General features: G+C 40.8%; 1 protein-coding gene across 5 annotated transcripts in view; it reads right to left on the bottom strand.

Moving 5' to 3' along the window:
- Nucleotides 1–26,346, bottom strand: part of samd12 (sterile alpha motif domain containing 12) — a 130,537-nt gene that overhangs the window by 53,597 nt on the left and 50,594 nt on the right. For 4 of the 5 annotated variants that reach the window (XM_020049987.3, XM_020049989.3, XM_020049986.3 and 1 more), the window contains exon 4: nt 6,944–7,084. In XM_020049987.3, coding sequence (XP_019905546.1) covers nt 6,944–7,084 — 141 coding nt within the window. Of the gene's footprint in view, nt 1–5,942; nt 6,797–6,943; nt 7,085–26,346 lie in introns of those variants that run through there. The other variant, XM_010900204.4, reaches the window with a different exon arrangement.

Below are 26,346 nucleotides of genomic sequence, written 5' to 3'. Positions count from 1 at the left end.
TTGTAAGTACTTGTGTTATTTCATATTGTCGTTTTTTGCTGCTTTAGTCAGCCCTTTACTTTGTGTGTTTTGTGCTCGGTGTTTGTTTATTTCTTATCAATTAAAGAATCCACACCGACTACCCCTGCCTGCACCTGGTTCCTTGTCCATGCAACATTGCACTACACCACCGTTTGTGACAATCTATCTGATCTGAAGAGGGCTGTGCACAGGAGATGTCCTCGCAATCTGACGGATTTGGAGCGCATTTGCAAAGAAGAGTGGGAAAATATTGCCACGTCAAGATTTGCCATGCTATTAGACTCCTACCCAAAAAGAGTGCTGTAATAAAATCAAAAGGTGCTTCAACAAATTATTAGTTTAAGGGTGTGCATACTTATCCAACCAGGTTATTGTGAGTTATTTTTGTTTTCCCTCAAAGATTTCAGTTTGTTTTTCAATTTAATTGTTCACATTATAGGTCACATTAAAGGTGGAAAAAGTTCTGACATGATTTCTTTGTCTCATTCTTTTACATCACGAGAACCTGGCATTTTAACAGGGGTGTGTAAACTTTTTATATCCACTGTAGGTTCAGATTTGATTTTTTAGCTACAGTAGCTACCAAGCCCTCAGTCTCAAGTACACACATTCATGCTCACATGAAATTATGTCACTCAGGTTAAAAACTTGCAGTACGTCCTGGTTATTACTCGTCATCACCGGCTGGGCAAGCAGGTTGGTAAAGCGAGCTACGAATAACTAGTTTTGCTACATTACTGTAGCTGTTAGGTCAGCTAGAAGCAGCTAATTTGGCCTCAATATCACCCAGCTAGCTAGCAAATAATGTTGGCAAAATTATTCATCTAAACATAATGTGGGGAATCTAATAAATGCAACGTTTAATAGAGGATCACCTAATATTGTACTTTAAGCAATTATGGAGAGATCAACGTCAAGCACTTCATGTACTTACAGGATTTTCATACATTTATTGTACTCCTTTTCAGTCAGAAAGCTGTCAAGTTAACTGTGTATGTGCAGTTTACTGCCTTCAGCTCTGTGTGTGCGCGAGCAGCACCATAACCACCTGCGATGTTGAATAAGAATTGCTGGCCGATTGGACTCATTTATCCATGCTACCCCGACTGCAGCCGCAGGCCAGCATATAATAAATGATTGCTGCAAATTATAAAGCATTCTTGAAGACCGATAATGTTCACAAAATTATTATTGATAGTTTCAATAAGTGTAAAAATAAATGTTTGTGGGTCCCCCCAAACATACAAAATACATATTATAGACATAAGGAGTGTCTCAGACCCCCCAGTCCCCCCTCATTTTGAACCCTGGTCAGCAGACATATCCAAAAAGAGTATGTGTTTTATATTAAAGATTGCTAGCCAAGAAAGCACAAATTGCTAGCACAAATCAATCAAGAAATATCTTACTTGCCATCTTGGTCCTGACAAAATTGTTGTGTTCCAAATTAAATTAGTAAATTTAGTGGCTTTAGAAAATATTCAGACCCCTTCACTTTTATTTTCATGTTAAAGGTGTCAATGTGACTGATTACTTTTTGTTTTGCAATCAATCTACACGCAATGCATGGGGCGTGTAGATTGGTAATGACCCCATAAGAAAAACATGTTTTTTTTTTATTTGTGCCAACTTATTGAAAATAGAATGTACAGTACATCACTCTAAAAAGCATTGGCAGAGATAACGTCTTCTTTGCTATGCCCCATTTGAAAATATGAAAAAAGTCTGCAACACAACAAAATGTGGAGGAAGTGAGTGGGATCTAAATACTTTCCGAAGGCATTGTACTTTTTAAAATCCGTATTTTAACATGTTTCACAAGGATATTGGCAGGAGAAAAGAGCTGTTGCAGTTAGAATATCCAGCTTCCACTGTCTCTAAAATCCTCTTTGTTTGCCTACACCATGTACTGTAAGTTCACATTTGAAAAATTACCAGTCAGACATCAGTCTTGATGGGAAGTCATTATATTGCGTAAAGTTTGTTCACTAGTTGTCTGCCAAGAGTAAAAAAATTAAATAAAAAAAAAAGCAGACTTAGGGGTAAGACGGGCGGGATTGGGCAACCATTAGAAAACCATTAGTAACACACTACGCCGTCATGGATTAAAATCCTGCAGTGCACGCAAGGTCCCCCTGCTCAAGCCAGCGCATGTCCAGGCCCATCTGAAGTTTCCCAATAACCATCTGGAGGATCCAGAGGAGGAATGGGAGAAGGTCATGTGGTCTGATGAGACAAAAATAGAGCTTTTTGTCTAAACTCCACTCACTGTGTTTGGAGGAAGAAGAAGGATGAGTACAACCCCAAGAACACCATCCCAACTGTGAAGCATGGAGGTGGAAACATAATTCTTTGGGGATGCTTTTCTGCGAAGAGGACAGGACAACTGCATCGTATTGAAGGGAGGATGGATGGGGCCATGTATGGCGAGATCTTTGCCAACAACCTCCTTCCCTCAGTAAGAGCATTGAAGATGGGTTGTGGCTGGGTCTTCCAGCATGACAACGACCCGAAACACACAGCCAGGGCAACTAAGGAGTGGCTCCTTAAGAAGCATCTCAAGGTTCTGGAGTGGCCTAGCTAGTCTCCAGACCTGAACCCGATAGAAAATCTTTGGAGGGAGCTGAAAGTCCGTATTGCCCAGCAACAGCCCTGAAACCTGAATGATCTGGAAAAGGTCTTTATGGAGGAGTGGGCCAAAATCCCTGCTGCAGTGTGTGCAAACCTGGTCAAGAACTACAGGAAACGTATCGGATCTCTGTAATTGCAAACAAATACTTTTCTGATGTATCAAATACTTATGTCATGCAATAAAATGCTAATTAATTACTTATAAATCATAAAATGTGGTTTTCTGGATTTTTGTTTTAGATTCCGTCATTCACAGTTGAAGAGTAACTATGATAAAAATTACAGACTTCTACATGCTTTCTAAGTGGGAAAACCTGCAAAACCGGCAGTGTATCAAATATTTGTTCTCCCCACTGTATCTGCTGATAGGACATACCTGAAAGACATCCAGTGGCCCAATCAAACAAGGACAACTGTGACTACACACAAAAAGACGATTGTTACAATATGGAGACTTTGCAAAATGAAAAAACATGACTACATTTACTTTTCAGTTCTTGCCCACCCTTCAATACATGATTTAGTGTATCGTTTAGTGCACAAATCTCATTCCAGTGCCCCTTCTGGCCAATTATGTGTGAAACAAATCTCACTGAACTAGAAACCTCTCAAACATGACACAAAGCACCTAAGGGTTCCCCAGGGTGAAATGCCCCTTTAAACCACACCTCTAAGACAAATCCTGTTTGGCTGCATGTCATGGTCACTGCAGTTTCTCTTTAAAGCAGGGGGAGTTATCTCATTAATGAGTCTTCAGCAAGGAAACTGCACTTCAGACTATAAAGTAAAGATACATTTTCACTAAAGGCATAAAGACTTCATTTGAGAAGAGGCTCATTCTTAAGAAATCTGTGAGTGCGGAGACTGTCTTAACTAATGAACCTATAGCAAAGACAAAGTATTAACTGGATAAAAGGGTTAGGCTATGAAGAAGGTATTTGTCATATCTGCTTCCAATTTCATTGTTTTTCTAACATACCTAATGAAGTACATCCGGCTATATCCATCTCGACAAATTAGTCCAGTACACTTGACCGATACATTGGTGTCAAATTCTCTGTGCTGTGTAATTAAAGTCCCTAAGAGTAATGAATTCCCTTGCATCCAATGGCATGTTTATGCGCTTTGCATCTAATAAAGAGTTTCTATGGGAAAACATTATACATCGTTTATGACCATGAAATTAAATAGAGTGGACAATCTTTCTGAACAAACAACCATTAACTTTCCAGTCTATCGAGTGCAGACAATTTGGAGAGATTCTGAATAGCCACAGTGACAAAAGAAAGTAAACTAACCACAAATGTTGTTACAATAAGAAAATGAGAAGAAATATTTTCTAACAAACACAGTAACATTAAAGGAAAGATAACACAGTAACAAGTTATTAAGTTATTCCATATAGTGTGGACTTTTTAGTGCTTCAGTAATGTTGTTACAGTAAAGAAGGTCAACAACAAGCAATCATTCATTACCACGCAACTGCAGCGAACATTTATTTTTATAACTAGGACGCCTCACATTGTGCTTTATGAATCGTATCCATGGATACAGCTATAGAAGTAGGAAGTCAAGGTGGCAAATACTATCATTGTAATCTTAGCACTGCCAAAACAACATATTCTTCAGTCACATAAGAGGAGCAGCTGTTGCAACCCACATTCTTCTTAAACTACTGTTTTGACTAATATGACTGGTACATGCAGTTGTTACTTATCTTCAAAGACTTTGACCGTGGATCCACAATGTAACAAACCGTCTTATGGCTGCTTTCCAATAATAACAATAATAAACCCTGTAAAACCTGCTTATTGTATATTGGTGAAATTGAACCCTTCCAATCTGAGGCCCTTCCAAAAACATGCTTCATCATGCTGTCAAATGCCCTCTTCAGTCTGACAAGACTGTCCCTAATTTGGAAATCAGCCTTATTGTTTGGTAACAGGACAAAGCTCCCTCTTTGTTGACTGTAAGTGAGAAAGTGGAAGACCCTTCAGAATCCACCCTCTGGCGTGGATACCATAAGATGGGAATCTAATTATTTTCCTCCCATGGCCCACTGCGCCTTCAAAGGTTAATCGCTGTCCGTCTGGCTAATTCTGCCTGGGTACACTGGAGTAATTACACCACAGCTCTCCCCTTCTTATCTCCACTTTTTCTCATTAAAACGTCTCTCCTGTTGCCCCCTTTTTTTGTCACTGTTGTCATTTTCTGGTCCCTCGCCATTCGGTCCTTTACTATCTGTTAGTGCCCACGTACTTTCCAAAAGTGTCCGCCGTAGTGCTGTCACTCCTCTGATTAGGTCTGTCTCCCTCTACTTTCCTCTGGTCCTGTCCTTCTGTGTTCGGGTCAAGCGCTAACAACGTGGAACTTTGTCTCTGCTCTAATGCTCACTAAGCCTCTTGCAGCAGTAGTTTGAACCATTCTAGATTCACAGAAGACTCAAAGTCCCTCAGTGTTTTGTTTTTACACTTGTTTTTCCCACCTCTGTCCAAGCAGTAGCGACTAGAGTGGAGCGGGCCCTAGCCTGTTCCAGACAACCCACTCTTCTCTCTGTCCATCCCATCTCCATGCTCCTCTCTCTGGTACAATGCTTTCCCCATGAGTCCTAGCAGGCTCAACTAACAGGCTGCATCCTGGTGAGGATGGATGGTGGCCTGTGTCAACTCCCATTTCAGTCATCGAGTCGACTGCACTCACTGCTCTCTCTCCGCGCGTCCTCCTTGCTCTCCCCCTGTCACGGCTGCAAGGCCAAAACAACATTGGCAAGAGATTGGATAGAGTGACAAGGGGCGCTGAAGAGAAACCCCACAACTCCCAAATGTTTTTTTCCCAGAATTGGACCGTAGGACAATTTCCCAGTATTTCTCTCTTGCCTTTGAGGGGCGAAAGCGGGTCCGCGTGGAGAACAAAAGACAAGTTGATCTGGACGCCGCTGATTTGGACTGCCGTCGGTAATGTGTGTGTGTCGGTATGAGCGATGCTGAGTGAGGCAGACAAATCGCTGAGAAGGAATGGATGTGTACTCACACTTTAGATTGGATGTTACTCTCTGCAGAGGTTAGGATAGTGTTTCTCAAGTCTCTCTTCAGCAGCTCTAGACGCACCATGTATTTTATCTATTTCAAAGCTAGCAAACCTGACTGAATGTGTCGACTAATCATCAAGCACTTCAACAAATAAACAAGATGTGTTAGTTTACTGCAACAATGAATGTGTGGATTGCCCAGGCCGGGGGAGGGGGGTGGGGTATGTGTAATTGAGGTTCAAGAATTTCTAGTGTAGGCCACAGAAATACACAGATGAATGGGCTATAGTCAACCGGTGCATCTGGCTGGCAATGGACTCATAAATGACTAGGGGTACAATTTAAACTGGATCAATGTAACGCTGTACAACCGTGCAAAATGGGTGGGTGAAATGGCCTATCATTGGCTATCATTATCAAGCTGGTCACTGTTCCTGCAGGGTCTATCATGTGCAATGACAGGGGTGTTATGGAGTGTGTCAAATGGAACGCTATTCCTACGTAATGCTTATGTAGCTCTGGTCCAAAGACGTGCACTGTTAGGGCCATACAGATTCCGTTTAATTTTTTGGCCAGTTCCGTTTTATTTTTGTCAATTTTCCGTGATATCCTTTTAATTTTTTGTGATTCAGTTTAAAATACTACACCTCCACATAAAAAAACTCAACTCTGGACCTCAAAGCCAGTTCAATTTTTTCATTTCCATCCTCTAGTCAGGGAATAATTTAGACCTGGGACAACAGGTGGGTGCAATTATTCAGAGCACCCTTCTTATAAACATGATAGATTGAAGGCTTCTGTGAAAAATGCAGTTTTATAAGTGTTCCTTTTAAATGGAAGAACTGAACATAGAAAAATCACCTATTTACTAAAGTAGCTCACTTGAGATGAACAAGTTATTTCCAAGACATCAGACACAAGAGTACATGCAGCCAAGCGAACAAGCTTCTATACAATTTATATACAATGTGTGTGGAATGTAGCAGTGTCATTCCTGGGCCAACATGCCCTCAAGCATTCCCGTCAGAGCATCTGAGGGGTCTCCACAGCATGTGGCCGCATTAAGTACATCAACGGGTTCTGCAAGCAGAGTCCAATGTTCTTCCAGCTACACTTCTAGAGTAAAATGCAGACTAAATTAGAATTATATTTCTATATATAAAAATGACAACATTTTGTCTGTGTAACTGTCTGAATTTAGCAATTCTGTCCACATAATTGAAATTAAATTATAGGGTCCTACACTATGTATGAGAGCTGTACCTTGCGTGAGCAGCTGCAGGGTGCGTACTTCCTCTCGGACGCGGAGCTGCAGCACCTGCTGTAGGATGAACTGCCGCTGGCATTCCTGCATGATGCCCATTCGCTCCAGCTTCCTGTCTGTCAGTCTCATCAGAGCCCGCCCTTAAAAGGGAGAGGAAACAGAGATAGTGAGCATGACAACATATCAAATGGATGCCTCATCATGAGATTAACTCTTCCACCTAGAAAAATGTGCAAAGAATTGAACAAACATACAAACAGCATATTTTAATATTGATACACATTGTTTGATTTGAATCAATGTTCAAATCCCAGTAGTACCTCAAGGTTGGCTGAAAAACAAACTGAATGAAAAGATTTTTCATCAGAACACTGACTGCATTGTAACTAGCATTACATGAAAAAAGCAGCACAAGAAATACAACCTTCCCATTCTGATTATGCATACATCTTGTCAAGGTGAATACTCAAACCATGAACAGGTGTGAGATTCAGCAGTTCAATGTGTTATTCAATTTGACCCCAGCATTGTGTTTGCAATGCATGGGTTTGAAACCCATGGAAGGGCAAGCGCAAGAAAGTAGTACAAATGTTTCTGCAAAAGATTGGCAGTTAAATTACTAAAATCACAATTTCATTTCTACATGGGAATGTGGACAGATAGCATTCAGCAACCCACCATTACCCATTTACTTTCAAGGAATGACTTTGTCTCGCTTAATAACACACTTAAAAAAAACTAAACTTATTTTGCCCATAATTGTTTTAATTAAAAAATCCCCCATTTTTATCTTCTTGAATATAATTTCTTAAAAGTAGGCAATTTCAGCTGGTGATCAAAACATGTTGGAGAAGGTACAGTGTAATTAATTACGCTTGTTATGGAGGGCCTTTGTGGTAGCGTGTGGGATTGGGTAGCTAGATAGAAGATAATTCCCTGCGATTATGCATTAGTTGACCCCTGTAGATCGCCTCGCTCATTTCCTCTAATGACTTGGGGCTTCAGATCCCCACTCCTGATTGGCTGGAAGCCTGTTAACTTTTCCCTGGTTTATCTTCATACAGTGCAACTGTGGTGGTCTCTCTCTCCCTTCCACGTTCTACTCCAACATTGCTTGATCTACTGTAGTCATTGAGCACAAAACGTTGTCCCCTGTAGTTCACTTTGTAAGAGCGTGGTGCTTGCAATGCAAGGTTTATGGGTTCGACCCCCCCTTGTAAGTACAAGAATGGATGAAAATGGATGCACTCACTGTTTAAATCGCTCTGGATAAGAGCGTCGACTAAATTACTCCTATGTAAAAATGCAATTTCTTACAACACAACTCATTGGAGGCTTTAATGTCTTGTAACAGTCACTTTAGGTAAATGATTGCTGTTTTAGGATGATGCTACAAGTCGTGTTACCATGAAAGGTGAAAGTTTTTTCTTTATAAAGTCACTGAAACCAATACTACATTAAAACCATCTGCTACAGGGTAGAATGTTGTAGACTCTCCATAATAATGGATCATGGTGGCACACAGTTTACCCATTGGAGCCAAACAAAACCTGCTCATCATTAAGTCAGTGGCCTATCCAATCATGTTTCACGTATCGTCCCCGTTTAGGCTGTTTTGCCACCCAACAATAACATGGCCCTCCATCTGTCTCAGCAAAATGATAAAAATAACCTACTGCGTCAGTATGTCATAAATGCCCAACCAGTGCTAGGATTACCATTTGTAAAAAAGACAGTTGCACTGTTAAGTCATAAAAATTTTCAATTCCTCACAACTGCATTTATTTCTCTCAGAGCTAGCGCTAGCATGCATCATCTGGGCCTTCAGAGTTTCCAGCCAGTGAGCTCAGGACCAACACAGCTGTATCTGTACAAGGGATAAGTCTTCAAGTGTTTCACTGCATTGTGACATTTCCAGTCGACATACAGAATCATCAAATTAGGTCAGTATTGAAGGTGCTGGATTATTTTTTTTTCTAAATACTATAAGTAACTGGTAGATTATCATATGCATATATGTAAAAAAATAAAAAGACTGACTCTGATGAGAAAAAAAAATGTAGATTGGATTTTGAGAAGCTCAGGTCATTATAGTGGAAAAAATCAGATCCCAAATATAGCTGCTACATGATTTATGTTAGATTGCTTTGATGGTTGGTGGAGAGCTGCAGTGCTGAGTCTCTCCAAAGGAGTCTTGCAAAAGCGTGCAGAGCATGGTCAAACTGCCTTTCTCCCGTCTTTGGCAAACTGGGCTCTGCTTATCATGGGGCGACACCACGGCTCACTATAATACAGTTCCCACTCTAATTATTGGGACAGTAAGCTTTTTGTTTCTTCTTTTGGCTTTATATGAAAAGGGCCAGTTTAGCAAACATAGATTAAGCCTACTCGAGGCTTAAAAAAAGCACTGAGGAGATTTCCATTGAGCTTGATTTTTGCTATTGGTTTTTGTTAATGTTAGGCTGTATGGCTGACCCTGGAATTGGCTCGCTTTCTCTTTGTTGATGATGTAAGCAGCAGAATTAATTACTAAGTATATGGAAACATCTTTACCTATACATTCTTCATCATGGCTAGGGAGTTTTTCAGGGCTAAAAAGTAAAACGTTCTTCACTGGCCAAGTGTAAAGCCAAATAAAAATGTGTTATTTGTAGATGATGGAGTTTAAGACAGAAATACCTCAAATCAAACAACAACTGGAGAAGGATACACAGTACAAGCCTGCCAGAGCATCACATTAGAAGATACCCAGCATCTGGTGAAGTCAATGGTTTGCAGATCTTAAGCATTTATTGCATGGAAGTAATACGCAACTAAAAGCTAAGCCTAAGTGCTTAATTTGGACACGACATTAAACGCTCCCAATACTTTTGGTGCCCCAAAAGGGGGCACTAAAAACATTTCTTCATTTTCATAATGATACGAAAACAAATCTATATTTTAACCTCACAGTAATTGTTTTATCACCAATCCAAATGTCTGTCCTTAAGTATTTGGACAATGACACTAGTTTTGTTGTTTTGGCTCTGCACTCCAGCAGATTGGATTGGAAGAGGAGAAGGTGCAGACCGTTAGCTTGAATATACAGTGTATAAGTAAATACACACCCTGGAAAGTTGTCTTTTTTTAACATATGGATATACGGATATGTAATCTTCACTTCAACACTACTAACTGATAAATGTAACCTAATTTAACAAATTACACGATTATACTTTGAAATGATTTATTCATCAAATAAATTACTGAAATAACTTACCCATTTTTTGTTACTGTCTACCAGTCTATTACAACGGCAGGGAGGAATTTTTGCCCACTCTTCTTTACAGTATTGCTTAAACAGCGTTATGTTCAAGGACTCTTCCTTTCAGATCTCACATGTAGGCCAGTTTCTTAAAAATGTCTTAGTGTCTTTTGGTCAACTCTTGGGCTGCATTTGGTGGGCCACCCAGTCCTATATAGGATTGCCAGTGGTTTTTTCTCCACTTGTAGATTATCCTTCAGACAGTAGGAGGATGCCCTTTGAGTTGCTTGGGCTTTGTAACCACTCCAAGACTCATGAGCATCAATAATCTTTCAATAGGTGTTTTGATTTTGGCATGATGTGTTACTACACACTCATATGTTTAATACCAAACCACACCAAAAATCTAAACTTTATAGAAGGCTGGGCCTGTCAGGAGTTTCTAATAAATTGCAACTGTTTTGGTGCACCTGAATTGTAGCCATTTTAAGCGATGGTAAAGGTAAAAGCGTCTTACATTTGCTCAGAAATATCAGCCTCATGATGGCCTGAGTTTCTAGTATTTGCATGTCTTTGCTCCTCATGTTAAAAGACAACAGCAACAGACACCAATGCACATGCCACATCTAGAATCACCTCTGCCTTTTCTGAGTTATATTGTGAAGATGAGCAGCCAATTGTCTGATTACTTTTGTTACCTATAAAAAAAACATTACCTTGTTTCACTTTTGTGAGTCTGGATCGAATCACAGTCTCAACAGGGAAAACTACGCTAACTACTCTGACTATGCTATCGACAGAATCCACTATGCTGACCTGCACCATGACCTGCATCTCATGGTGAGGCTATTGGAGTGAGGCTCCTGTATATGTTCCTAGATTAGAGAAGAGCACCACTCCAGCTAGAATGGAGTCTGTCGCTCTTCAGCAGATAAGGGCTGGCCCTATTTCTGGGAAAGTCCCAAAACAAGAGCCAATAATCTAGAAAATCTACCGGCTGCAACGGGCAGAACTCCGTCTTCAACCAGCGATTGAGTAATGTGAGTCTGTTGTAGATCTCATCACTACCGCTACCTGGGCCAGAGACAATTACTCAATGTTGACAGATCTTTCTAGCGAATTTACACACTGACGCTATATTCTGCTTCGTAACCTCTGACTGTTTCATTGTAACGTTCTTGGTTCTAATGTGAATAACAATATCTCTGTACTCTCTACACTTGTCAGTTTCAGACATTGCTAGCACCAACCCCAGATTTGCGGTTACGTTGGTGGCTCTGCTCCCTGGTAAACAGTGTGTGATCACTGGCTGATTTTGTAGTCTAATACTGTGGGTAATGGAGTCGCTAATGACAAGGGTTTTCAGGTTTTCCGGGCTGCCGGTAGAAAATACCTGCCGATCATCCCATCTCAGTCACTGTTCAAATCTAATGTGCGGGTGTACAGAGCCAATACAAAACTTAAATCATTGTCCAAATACATAGGGACTTTGTAGAGCCAAAAGAAGAAAAAAATAATTATGATAGTTACTAATAGCTCATGTAGTATGCCACTGAAATTAGGTTTTTATTGTTTGAGGTACAGTATGTCAGGCGCTGTAGGTGTGCCTTGATCGGTTTAGCTCTGAAAACGCCGACCTGGTTAATCTGATGCCATGCAGATGGCTAAAATATGCCCTAGAGTCAGCCCTGGCACTGAATGTCGAAGACACTTGATTGTAAACCTGATGTAATTGTATTGTGATACAAAGTGCCTGAAACAGAAAATTAGTAGTCTCATTCAATAAAACGTTTAAGACATGCAAATGGTTTATTGCCACAGTTTTGTGCCGTGAATGGGCAGGGAATGAAGGCAGCAGCTCGTGCCTTTAATGTGCCACCCAAAACCCTGACATGCCACTGACAAATAGGTCACAGTCATTTGGGCAGGTAATCTTCATTGGCTCCATCAAATGTGACATGGTGAGTCAAAAATGTAAACAGCCCTTTTGGACTTACATTATGGAATGGCTGAAAGCTTGCCTTTGACCTAGTGAAAATTATGGGCATCAAAAACATGTTAAAGGAAGAACAATAAAGGAAGTTGATTGGCAGACACAAGCAACCGGTCTTGTTTTGCTCAAGACAAAAAAAAACGATCCCACCGATGTGTTAAAAAAAAATAAAAACAGTATTAAAAATTGTTTGAAAGCATTTGCTCTGGTCTTTAAAGACTGCAGTAATTTAACATTTTGACTTGTTTAAATGATAATGAATTTTGCTTAACTGCACATAATGGAGCGCTAGCTGAGCAGAATGTCAACTATTGCCATTTATTTTCCTTTATAGTTTGTTACACCTACAGTAAGGTTGGCCATCACCACAAACAATTCTTAGGGGGACCCTAATTACCAAGTTTAAAAATAATAATTATCATACACACGTGTGTCACAAGTCGCAAACGAACTTACTGAATCCCTGGTTCATGTTGCAGATTGGTTAGAACAATGCTGCTTACAGTTAAAAATCTCTAAAACAGTGTGCATGTTTATCACCAAAACTAAGAATTTAAGTATAGTGCCAGATGTATCTGTATCAGGTGAAAGCTTACAAGTTGTATCTGAATATAAGTACCTTGGTATTCTGATTGATTCCAAACTTTCATTTAAGACGCAGGTTAAAAAGGTCTGTAACCGGGTCAGATTTAGTTTATCTAATTTTAGATTTATTTGTGATTATATGTCGTCTGACATCATATACTTGATGTATATGCATTCCATAATTGTTTCTAATATTACCTACTGTTTAACTACTTGGTCACACGCTAATATTACTACTTTGAAACCACTAGAGTCTTTGTATAAACAACCACTAAAAACTCTTGATAAGAAATCAGTTAGGTTTCATCACTGCTCAATATTAAAAAATACAACTTGCTAAGCTGGGATAACTTGATCAAATATGTACATATTTGTTTGATGTTTAAGACTATACATAGGGGTGGGGGAAGAGAGGACTGTATTATCCCTCTTAAAAAAAGTAACTTCAGCCAGTCTGTATTTTCGGTAAAAGCTGCAATGGAATGGAATTGCGTCCCACCAACCATTAGACGATTAGATGCTTTTGGCTCTTTCCAGTCTCAGCTTAAAAAATGGTTATTGACAACTCAGCACTGTCAACATTAGTATTGTATCCTTGACAATAGACTTTGTTGTACTAGTTGTTCTTGGCTATGTTGCTCTCTTCCGCTGCCATCTTCCTCTTTATCTCTCTTTTTTCTTTTCCTTATTACTCTGTTTTAGATAATTCATGTTTATTTTTGTATCTTAAATGTCTTTTTTTTCAATAGTCATATGATGTGTGTATGTGTGATGCTCTGTCTCTGTTTTTAGGGTGACTTCTTAACATTCTGTCAAGGGTCTACAGATGTAAAATAGCCTTTTAGGCTAAGTCTGGCACGTTTACATTTATGTTTATTAATGTGCATTGCCCCTGTAAATAAATACAATAAAAAAATATGTTTTTATTGTAGTTTGAGTACTTTTTTAAACCTTATTTCCTTCATAGTTTTTTACACCATGAGTTTTGCATCAACTTGACTGCAATGTTATTCAAGTAACAGTACTTCTGCTTCTCTGTAAGATTTCTCAGAACTCTTTCCATCCCTCTGAGGGTTGTCAGAGGACTGTCTAGCCTGGTTTAAAAAAACATTTCTCTGACCATGTACAATGTTTCAAATCTGACGGCCTGCTGTCTAAACCTTCAGCTGTACCTATGGGAGTTCCCCAAGGTTTGATTCATACAGACCCACAAAGAATTTGAAATCAAATCAAACATTGATAAATTCCTCTGTTTAGTCACAATACCAGAATGTGCAATCAAAGAGCAATATTTATACCCAATGCCATGAGACAAGGGCAACATGTGGAGCACAAACAATTTTGTAAAAAATATATATATAATTCCTTGTCAGTCATACTCATAACTACAGTATTAGCAAATTGTTACAACACTATACATTGCTAATAATATAACATTAAATCCGAGTGCAACATTTGTATGTGATGTATACACTGCCGTTTTTGCAGGTTTTCCCACTTAAAAAGCCTGTAGAAGTCTGTAATTTTTATCATAGGTACTCTTCAACTGTGAGTGAAGGAATCTAAAACAAAAATCCAGAAAATCACATTGTATGATTTTTAAGTAATTAATGTGCATGTTATTGCATGACATAAGTATTTGATACATCAGAAACGCAGAACTTAATATTTGGTACAGAAACCTTTGTTTGCAATTACAGAGATCATATGTTTCCTGTAGTTCTTGACCAGGTTTGCACACACTGCAGCAGGGATTTTGTCCCACTCCTCCATACAGACCTTCTCTAAATCCTTCAGATTTCGGGGCTGTCGCTGGGCAATACGGACTATCAGCTCCCTCCAAAGATATTCTATTGGGTTCAGGTCTGGAGACTGGCTAGGCCACTCCAGGACCTTGAGATGCTTCTTACGGAGCCACTCCTTAGTTGCCCTGGCTATGTATATCGGGGCATTGTCATGCTGGAAGACCCAGCCACGACCCATCTTCAATGCTCTTACTGAGGGAAGGAGGTTGTTGGCCAAGATCTCGCCATACATGGCCCCATCCATCCTCCCCTCAATACGGTACAGTCGTCCTGTCCCCTTTGCAGAAAAGCATCCCCAAAGAATGATCTTTCCACCTCCATGCTTCACGGTTGGGATGGTGTTCTTGGGGTTGTACTCATCCTTCTTCTTCCTCCAAACACGGCAAGTGGAGTTTAGACCAAAAAGCTCTATTTTTGTCTCATCAGACCACATGACCTTCTCCCATTCCTCGTCTGGATCATCTAGATGGTCATTGGCAAACTTCAGACGGGCCTGGACATGCGCTGGCTTGAGCAGGAGGACCTTGCGTGCGCTGCAGGATTTTAATCCATGACGGCGTAGTGTGTTACAAATTGGTTTTCTTTGAGACTGTGGTCCCAGCTCTCTTCAGGTCATTGACCAGGTCCTGCCGTGTAGTTCTGGGCTGATCCCTCACCTTCCTCATGATCATTGATGCCCCACAAGGTGAGATCTTGCATGGAGCCCCAGACCGAGGGAAATAGACCATCATCTTGAACCACTTCCATTCTCTAATAATTGCGCCAACAGTTGTTGCCTTCTCACCAAGCTGCTTGCCTATTGTCCTGTAGCCCATCCCAGCCTTGTGCAGGTCTACAATTTTATCCCTGATGTCCTTACACAGCTCTCTGGTCTTGGCCATTGTGGAGAGGTTGGAGTCTGTTTGATTGAGTGTGTGGACAGGTGTCTTTTATACTGGTAACAAGTTCAAATATGTGCAGTTAATACAGGTAATGAGTGGAGAACAGGAGGGCTTCTTAAAGAAAAACTAACATGGCTGTGAGAGCCGGAATTCTTACTTGTTGGTAGGTGATCAAATACTTATGTCATGCAATAAAATGCAAATTAGTTACAAAAAAATCATACAATGTGATTTTCTGGATTTTTGTTTTAGATTCCGTCTCTCACAGTTGAAGAGTACCTATGATAAAAATTACAGACTTCTACATGCTTTGTAAGTAGGAAAACCTGCAAAATCGGCAGTGTATCAAATACTTGTTCTCCCCACTGTAGATTCTGCCCTTTATTATCTTTTATTTCTTAGTTGATTTGGCAATGTAAACAAATGTTTCCCATGCCATGCCCATTAAACTATTTTTAATAACGGAATTAAAAGGTAGAGAAGAAGAGAAGAAGAATGTAAACAACATGAACGTGAAGGATCACTTGACTACTCTGTAAATATTGACCAACCATCACTTGGCACCTCATCCGAAAACCTACACAGATCTGCTTGGCAACAGAGGCACCTCTTAAGCTCAACCTCAGATGTTGTATAAACAAAAACCCCACAAAGTGTACTAGGCTAAAGCTTCCAGATCAATGACTGAACAGGTGCTGTAATAAAGCATCTTTAATCAACAATAGCTCCGCGTTAAAAAGAGATTGAAATGCACAATGGTGGACAGCTTAAGATCCCTCGAGATATGAGCTAATTTGGTACCAAGCTGCCAGTTCCTTGGCAGCAGTGCCAACACAGCACCTCTCCTCTCCTTCCGGTAGCGGCAGGCCAAAACGCAGAGCTGTGAGGAGTCCAAACTTTTCTCCCAACTGCAGTTCTGAGTCATTGACTGTACAATCCTTCGAAGCCACAGCAGGGAATTTATCAACCCACGATGGATATACAGAGCAGCGTAGCATGGCCAGTGGTGAACAATATGGAGGAAAGGATGAGGGGAGGATGACTTAAAAGAGAGAGGAGAGAGAAAATGAGGTGGGGAGAAAGCAGTGTTGAGAGGGACTGAGAGTGGATTTCCTTAAAGGACACAGAATGTATGAAGAGAGGAAGCGATTCAAGATGTAGAGAAAGAGGATATTGGTAAAAGACAGGTTGGGGTACTATGGAGCACTGCTGTGTGACAAAACAAGTTTCCAAAATGGTTGAGCTTTTCTGAGCCAATGGTGACTAGCAATTGCCAGTTCCACATCATAGCTTGTGGTAGGAAAATATTGTTCAGTTTGTGGCTCCAAAGTAATGTCAAAATACTCTGGAAACCACTCACCTACTTCAGCAATTTAACCCACCCTCTACCCAACACACACACAGTCCCCACAGACTCCGCCCAAGCTGCGATAAAAAGGCGTCTATTTCCATCTGAATAAGTGTCATCATTTCCATTTCCTCAACTCCAGACCCTGCCTGCCTGAGATGGGAACAGTGCCAGAAAACAAAGCTCCCTTTCAACTTCATCTCCTGTACCCACTTATCTTTGGCCATTTGACTGAGAAAATGATTTAAGGCACATCTGCCTTTTCAGTTGCACAATATTGATTGGATTTAAATTTCACTTTCACTCATCCCACTTTCCAGTCGGTGGCCTCTGTAGCCGGTTGGCGGGCGGTGTTGGTCCTCTCGCAGTCTGCCACTCAATACAATTACCCTGACCCCGTCTGAACGCGAGGCGCCGCCTCCTCCTCCTCCTCCTCCTCTTCCTCGGTTCCATCAAAATGTCTACTCCCCCCTAGAAGGTGCAGTAAAATACCGCATACGGGTGAATATGTGCAGAAATCTATGAATGTGAACATACGGTCCTGCACGCGCTGACAGTCGCATGCAAAAAAAAAAAAAGACACTTGCAAAAGCTCCAAACCACATGCAGCCCTCGGCACGGACCAGGCATTAGATTAATGGGCAGGGGGAGCGCACGCCTCCCTCAGCGAGGGGCTGCGGGCATATTAATCTACAGCTATGGCCCGGCACAGTCAACCACCGTTAGAATGATGAATGAGGGCTCTCACACACACACACACACACAGACAGACGCACATGCACACACGCATGCACACACACACACTGAATTGCTGCAACAGTGGACGCACACAAGAGCATAATATGTCACAACTCTGCAGGTTCCGTCGCTCTCTGCGCGCCAACCAAAAGCCATGCTAATTACTTCTCCACGGAGCAGCAGAGGGTGAGGGCAGGGGTAGAGAAGCACGAAATTAACCTTCTCACAGCCCTCACCCGAGTGGCTCTCGTGAACCTCTGCGTGTTTTACCGTAAGATCTACACGGGATGTTGAGCTGGAGATAGATGGGGAGAATGTTCTCCTCAGGAAAAACCTCCTCTTTTCTTCTCACAGCCGCAGCGTGTGCGTTTTCATTGGGTATAGACTAATGTACGACTCAGGGGTCACCAGGCTCTGGTTACATGCACCGAGTCCTCAGAGCAACATCCCATAAAATATATCATAATTGGGATTTTAAACTTGAGAGCCAGATCCAACCCTTGAGTTTACTGAATGTTGCTCATTGTTGTCTTTTTAAAACATACAAATCTACAAATATTAGCTAATTATTATGCAACTCTCAGGGTAACCTGGGCTACATACTGTAAGGTGCCGCTCCCTAATAATTAGGAGGCAGACAATGCTCCGAGATTGGTTCCAATGAGACGCTAATGCTATTCCTGACTAATGGTATTCTCCTTTGATCTAATGAAGCCAAACACACTGGTGGAGAGGTAATCAAAGGCACAATCACACTGCTCTCTGCATGACTCAGAATCACTGTCCATCTATGATATAAGAATACCACTGCCAGCTAACCAAGGTTAAGCAAAAACCATTGAGATCCTATACATAGGCCTTACTGTTCCACTTGGGAGAGACACTGAGGACCAACATGGTAAAAGTTAAGGCTGCTCCCCAGAAAAACCAAATCTACTAGGATAGTTTACTGTGCATTTGTACTGTTGTGTAAGCCTGTAACTCGCTGTTTTTCAAGCAACCATCAAGGACCAATTTGGGTCATGGATCATTCAGTGTTTCTCCCTTCAAAATCACTGGGGATCAATACGAACTCAATAATCAGGCAATCCACTCCTTACATCCACATATCCTAAAGGACCGCAAAAAATTACCTCGTCGGCCTAATGATTAATGAAGATTCTTTCCATCCCTCTAGCCAACTGCTGTCCAGATGGGTCACTTGCAAGGAGAATATTCTGTTTCATGAACTTACTGGAACGGTCAACGGTGGAGCCATTTACAGTCTGAGAGTCAGTACTGAGCATGTAACCATAATGCATCTAATGCTTTGTCCAAGGAGAAACATTAGTGTAGGTTATAATAAGCTAGCACTGCCTACAGGATCCATCTTTTCATTCCTCAAGTGCTATTTAGGCCAGTTGCCCAGTAGAGGGGTCGTTAAATTGCGTTTTCTCACCCGTTATACTTTTTCATCAAAAATCAATTTCCTACAGTGTGCAACACCTGTCAGTGGATGTTCAAATCACTGCTGTTCAACTGTGATTAGTTAAAAGACAGATCTATTGCGTTAAGCCAAGTTGTTTTGCGCAGTTCCTTAAAGGGCAGTAAACTACAACTGAGGAAGCAGGATGCAATATAACACCATTTCTAAGCGTTGGGCAACTGTGCTGTGCACCAATAATCAATGCTCTACGTAGAACAACAGCCATGGTATTATTTCTTAAATGTGTATTTCATAATTTTCATGACCGGACAGCAGGAGACCGAGGGGGAGACGGGCATGTAAAGGGAGACAGAGGAAGGGCACAGATCGATAGCTGAGCTTGGGCACAAACCCCTGTCTACAAAGGGGTGGCAGGGGGCATGTGATGTTGAATGGGCGGAGCTTAGACTCTTGCTACAGACTCAGATTATCTGTTCAATATGAACTTAATGACACATCAGCCAACATATCCACGGTCTGCATCTCAACGTATTTTCAGAAGTAGCACCCCACTTTGAACCAGTGTCCTATGGGCTCCAGTTGTAAAAGGAGTTTGCCAAATGTCTGGTATTTACAGCGGCATTTAATTCCTCTTTTTGTTCGCCTGAAGTAGAAGCCATTAGATCATTATGTTTTCATTCATTCACTGCTCCATGACAGGGAGTGTAATCCAATCGGCACCCGTCCCCACTCTTCCCCCTGCCTCTTTCCTTTCCTTCTGATTACATACGTTGGTGCACCTTCTCCGCTGATTACACCTGCGGTACCAGTAAATGTGTACTTAACTCATTTACCACAACCTGTTCTTCACTAGCCGCCGCGACTCTGTCTCTGTAATTACACAAGATTAGGGACTAATATCTAATTACGCCTTAATATGCTTTAATGCATTTTTAATGGCAGCTCGGTGTTAAAGTCAAACTCAGAGGCTGTCTTTCGGGAGCACCGAGAGAGGCAGGAATGCTGGCAATCAAAGCTGGAGGCGGTCGGATGGGAAACATTGATTTTGAATTTGGCTCCGGCTCGACGGTGCTGGCAGGGGATGGCAAACAAAGACGGCATATCGAAGTAATTCAGAGCACTGAAAATGTAGTGCTGCTAGGCCTAGAGACGTAGAATACGCTGTACTATGCTAGAACATAAACGGGGGAGGTTTAAGAGTTACCATTTGGATACACTGCTCTGTATTGATTTGCTACTTCTGAGGCTGACCAGTGGGCCAAGACCAATGAAATTGAGTAGTATTGACATCCTACACAAGAGGCACAGGTTTTCTCTCACTGTTGAAATGCTATCTAATTATTCTTTCTGTAGATAAATCAACCGATCTTCAAATCATTAAATCAACAGATCTTCCTTATTTTGCTGTAGGCCCACTCTTTCTATTAATGAAGGAACACCAGGGTCAACGTCTGAAAATTATGTTTATATCAAATGATATATGATATTTTTTTCTTTGTATTTATGAAAAATGAGCCATGAGACTTTAAAGGTGCCCTATGCAGCATTTTCTATTTAAAATATCCGATAATAACCCTTATAACATACCATCAGTTAACGTTAAAACTTTATCTGGCAGAGTGTCAGGACTTTCAAGAGAAACGTAGAAGTCCGGGATGTTTGTACGTGTGTACTTCCTTAAAGGTGTGTGAGGTGAAGGCCAATGGCAAGCTTTGTTTGGGTTCTACACTGAACGCTCTAGAAACAAAAATATGGAAGCAACACGAGCATAAGACAAAGCATGGAATAAAACAAGGGTACATTTTTGCATTTGATGGCGAGAGCTGAAGTTTGTGTGAACAGTGGTGCAGAGTTGGCTACCTTTCTACTTGACAAGGTTACATCACCTCATTTAGCTAGCAGGCTAGATAGTCAAGAAGCACTAGGTGTAAGTTACTACAGTAGTTTAATGATGATGGGGAGAAAATTACACAACGCAGAAAATAATTTGAGGTTCTTATTTTATTTATATGATCGCCGATACATTTTAAGGTTTCTCAAAAGTCTTTGGTCGAGACAATAAGCTAACATTAACTAGCTAAGTTGAGAAAATAGTGTTACAACCTGGTATTCTCTGCAAAATGTGAAGAACAACTAACATGCATTTTGTTTTTTTTTGCGAAAATTCCTTATATTGCCTTTTAGCTAGATTTAGCCATGTGCAAACTAGTCAAAGGGCACATATTATTGTTCCAGCTAGCGCTGGCTATCACCATTATGGTTTCATGTTCGCTAGATAGCCATCAACTAGGCTCTGAAATATGGCTATGCATCTACCGCAATAAGTAGTCCAGATTATGTTTTGATTGGTTTAGCTGTTTACTCTGTGTTCCGTAGTTATGGAAAGGGCCCATACATTTTAACCCCATTTGAAACAAAAGTCTGTTTTCATTGCTCCAGCATCGACTGTTGGAGGTGACATTGCTTCAGATCGGTCAGTAGTTAGTGATGATAATATCAGATCCTAATGGAGTTGTAAAACCGATATCCAACTCACTGCCGATAGGTGGTGTTAAAGTGGCATTAAAGTTGCATAGTGCACCTTTAACTTCATCCAGCAATAACCAAACACCTAAACAAGACCATATTGTGCCATACTTGCTTGAATGGCTAACTGCTAGTTTATTGCAGAGATGATAATATATGATGATAAAAAACTAATTAGGTTATAAGACACTTTAAACAGCATCCAATCAATTGTTTCACCATCCAAATGCATCTGATATAGAAGTAAACAGCTTGAGATTTATTAAATGAACCAACTACTTGGTTTCATTTGAAACCCTTTGTGTCAGAGGACACTTACCAATATATATTTAGCATTGTTTCATTGACTAGGCTACTGATGTTATACAAAATAAAAACAATAAGGAAACATTTTAGAGTTTTTATAAATTAATGTGCTTTCATTGGCACAGATTTCTACTAATGCGTTGTCTTTATGGTCATAATTGAATGTCCAACTCTCATACCTCCCACAAATTATGATTTTGGCTCTTTTATCAGCCTCAACCCTTGGGGTGCATTTCCCTGCATGTTCTCATGTTTGTTTAAAAAATACTATTATATATTGACAATTCAAGGTCGTGTTTTCTCCCTTGCCCCTCTATCTGTGACCGCACCAACATTCTGACTGCTGCGTCCACATTTGAGTGGAACTGGGAAGTATCTCTGTTGGGCTAATGCCATGCCAGCTATCTGGAGCTGATTATACTGAATGAATATATCACTGTTTTCAAGATTTTGGGCATGGCTTATAGGTGCCATGGGTTCAGCAGAAGGTGCAGCAAAACTGGTTCCACCACCCACTGTGAACACTTGTGACTGCTTGTGGTAGGTTGGTTGCACTGAAACTCAATCGTTGCTGCGGGACAGGAAACCCGCTCCGCAGTGTGATAAGAAGCAGAATGGTGAGACATGCATCAGAGGTCACATCTTAATCTTTGACGCTCCCACACCTGCTGTATAATTCTTGCATTATAGTTTTCATTGAGTCACTGTAATTTATCGGGCAACAGTTGTGTCAATTCTGATACAGATAATAATTGCCTTCTAGCACAGAACTACTATTATAGGGACGGTCACTATTTGATCATAGTTGGAAAGATCAAGTTTAAGTTCAAAAGTTCATTTATCAAAAGCACCGAGTAACACAGCGTTATCCTGCACAATGCAATTCTTGTGATATGGCACGCGACATCTACATGGTAAGAATAAAAAAATTATAAAACACAAAAATATTGCAATAATATACTTAATGTAAACTAGCAGCAATTTTAAAAAGAGTAGGATGGGGAATATGAACAGTATGGGCAGAGGTATTAAAAAATAAAGATATATCAAGTATAGCAATAATATACATAGCAATGTAAACTAGCAGCAATAAAAAAAAAAATAGAAGAATGGTTAATATGAACAATATGGTTAGGAGTATTGAATATTATAGGTACAATATCAGTGTAATGTGCCTATGAATGGTGCAAACAGTTGAGCTCATAAGTTTGCATACCCTGGCAGAAATTGTGAAATGTTGGCATTGATTTTGACAATATATAAACATATTTTACTTAATGATAGTGATCATATGAAGCCATTTATTATCACATAGTTGTTTGGCTCCTTTTTAAATTATAATGATAACAGAAATCACCCAAATGGCCATGATCAAAAGTTTACATACCCTTGAATGTTTGGCCTTGTTACAGACACACAAGGTGACACACACAGGTTAATATGGCAATTAAAGGTGGATTTTTAAATTGCAATTTGTGTCTGTAAAAATAGTAAATGAGCTTGTTAGATCTCATGTCAATGCACTGAGCAGGCTAGATACTGAGCCATGGGGAGCAGAAAAGAACAGTCAAACAAGGTAATGGAACTTTATAAAGATGGAGAAGGATATAAAAAAATATCCAAAGCCTTGCACATGCCAGTCAGTACTGTTCAATCACTTATTTAGAAGTGGAAAATTCAGGGATCTCTTGATACTAAGCCAAGATCAGGTAGACCAAGAATGATTTCAGTCAAAACTTCCAGAAGAATTGTTTGGGATAAAAAGAAAAACCCAACAGGTAACCTCAGGAGAAATACAGGCTGCTCTGGAAAAAGAGAGTTTGGTTGTTTCAAGGAGCACAATACGACGATACTTGAAAAGAAAAAAGAGCTGCATGGTTGAGTTGGCAGAAAGAAGCAGTTACTGCGTCAAAGCCACAAAAAAGCATGGTTACAATATGCCCGACACCCTTGACACACATCACAGCTTCTGGCGCACTGTAATTTGGAGTGATGGGACCAAAATACAGCTTTATGGTCACAACCATAAGTGCTATGTTTGGAGAGGGGTGAACAAGGCCTATAGTGAACAGAATACCATCCCCACTGTGAGGCATGGTGGTGGCTCACTAAAGTTTGGGGGTGTGTGAGCTCTAAAGGCACAGTGAATCTTGTGAAAATTTATGGCAAGATGAATGCTGCATGTTGTCAGAACATACTGGCAGGCAATTAGCATTCTTCTGCATGGGACGATCTTAGACTTTCCAGCACGACAATGACCCTAAGCACAAGGTCAAGTTGACCCTCCAGTGGCTATAGCAGAAAAAGGTAAAGTTTCTGGAGTGGCCATCACAGTCTCCTGACCTTAATATCATCAAGCCACTCTGGGGAGATCTCAAACGTGCGGTTCATGCAAGACGGCCAAAGACTTTGCATGACCTGGAGGCATTTTGCCAAGACATCCTGCATGAATTCGGGGCCTCATAGACAACTATTACAAAAGACTGCATGCTGTCATTGATGCTAAAGGGGGCAATCCACAGTATTAAGAACTGAGGGTATGCAGACATTTGAACAGGGGTCAGTAAAAAAAAAAATCTTTGTTGCCATGTTTTGTTTTATGATTGTGCCATTCTGTTATGACCTACAGTTGAATGTGAATCCCATAAGAAATAAAATACATGTGTTTTGCCTGCTCACTCACTTTGTTCACAAATGGTACACATATTACTAATTCTCCAAGGTTTTACACATTTTTGAGCACAACTGCACAGAAGAACATTCTATGTAAATTTCATGTACATGGAAAGACATCAGAGCATTGGAATGTTCATGTGTGATCAGTATGATCATAGATCAGTGTTGCGGGTTGAGGAGCATTATGGCCTGAGGGAAAAAACTTTGTGAGTCTGGAAGTCCGTGCCCCGATGCTCCGGTAACATCTACCAGACGGCAGCAGTGTGAACAGATTGTAGCCTGGGTGGCTGTAGTCCCTGATGATTCTGTGCTTTCCTAAGGCATTGTGTCTAGTAGATGCCTTGCACGGAGGGGAAACCAACCTCTGGTGGGCCTTGCGATCTGGATTGGAGCACCTGTCGTACCAGGCAGTAATGCAGCCTGAAAGAATGCTCTCAGTGGTGCACCTGTAGAAGTTGGTGAGAGTTTTTACAGACATGCCAAACTTCTTGAGTCTCCTCAGGAAGTATAGTCATTTCTGGGCAGTTTTCATAGCCGATTTTGCTTGCCTGGACCAAGTGAAAAATCTGAAGTCTGAGACTCTCTCCACTTCAGCCCTATCAATGTGTATGGGGGCATGACCTCCCTCTGCCACTTCCACAATCATCTCCTTAGTCTTGCAGACGTTGATAGAGAGGTTGTTGTCCTGGCACAGATGACACAACCCAGGATGGTTGACAACGCTGTGTTCAATTTAAGGATGGTGTTGGAGCTGTGTGTGGCCACGCAGTCATGCATGAACAGCGAGTACAGAAGGGGACTGAGGGCACTGGTGCTCAGGGTCAGGGCAGAGGAGGTGAGGTTGCCCATTCTCACCCCCTGGGTTCTACCCGTAAGGAAGTCAAGGATCCAGTTGCAGAGGGAGGTGATGTCCCAGTGTCCTGAGCTTAGGAACAAGCTTAGCGGGCACACTGGGACAATCTGTTTCGTGGCATCAGCTCACTACAGAATACTTATGCAATCAATTCTTTTCTGTTTTATATTGGTGATGAATTTAGAACAATTTGCAGACTTTATTTTCCACATGCCCCTTCACCATATGTTGCCTATTCACAGGTGACATGTCAGTCTCCGTTACATGTGTTATGTGCTCCGTTACCCAGCTCCGATAGACATACGTTGTCCGTCTTTCTTACACGCATAACAAGCTCTGACACATCGTCCGTACGTGTGAGCCGACAACTCCGCCCATTTTGCCTCGGGAGCTCTGTGCACGGCCTTGGCTCTTCACTCCGGCCATCAAGCCTCTGGGTTAAACAGTATCATCTCATGTAGCAATTTTCTTATAATAGCAAAGACTGTAAATAAAATGTGTCTATACACATGACATTTTCTTCTGAGTACCTGAATCAAATTCTAGTTTTCCATTAATACATGACTTGGTTAATTTGTTTGTTACCTTCTCTGGACACAGAATCAATTTGCAATGAGAATTTGTATCAGAATGAGAGTGCTCCCATACTAATGCAAATTCCCTCTTGCATTTCCCATATAAGATCTCCTCAGACAAATGTACCCACCCAACCTGGGGATGGAAGTTACAAAAAACAGTACTCATCCATAATAGTTGGTGCCTTGAAATAGCAGAACTATGTATACACATTTTATAAAACTACTACGTATGCATATTTTATAAAACTGATCTTGTGTTGTGGCAAGGTATGGATTACTAATCAAAGATCATAAAAAAATAACACCTACTTTCAAAGGACATGAGGTTTTGGCACTGACCCTGACCCTGAACAGGCAATACATTACATTTGATTATGTTTAGTTCTCTAATCTTAAATTTATTTTACATCACTTACATCCAAGATAAATAACTTTCATAGTTC

Source organism: Esox lucius, chromosome 10 (genome assembly GCF_011004845.1).
Source record: "Esox lucius isolate fEsoLuc1 chromosome 10, fEsoLuc1.pri, whole genome shotgun sequence".
In the NCBI taxonomy this organism is placed as follows: domain Eukaryota; kingdom Metazoa; phylum Chordata; class Actinopteri; order Esociformes; family Esocidae; genus Esox; species Esox lucius.
Note: the sequence above shows the minus strand (reverse complement) of the source record. Positions and strands in the feature narration are given on the sequence as shown.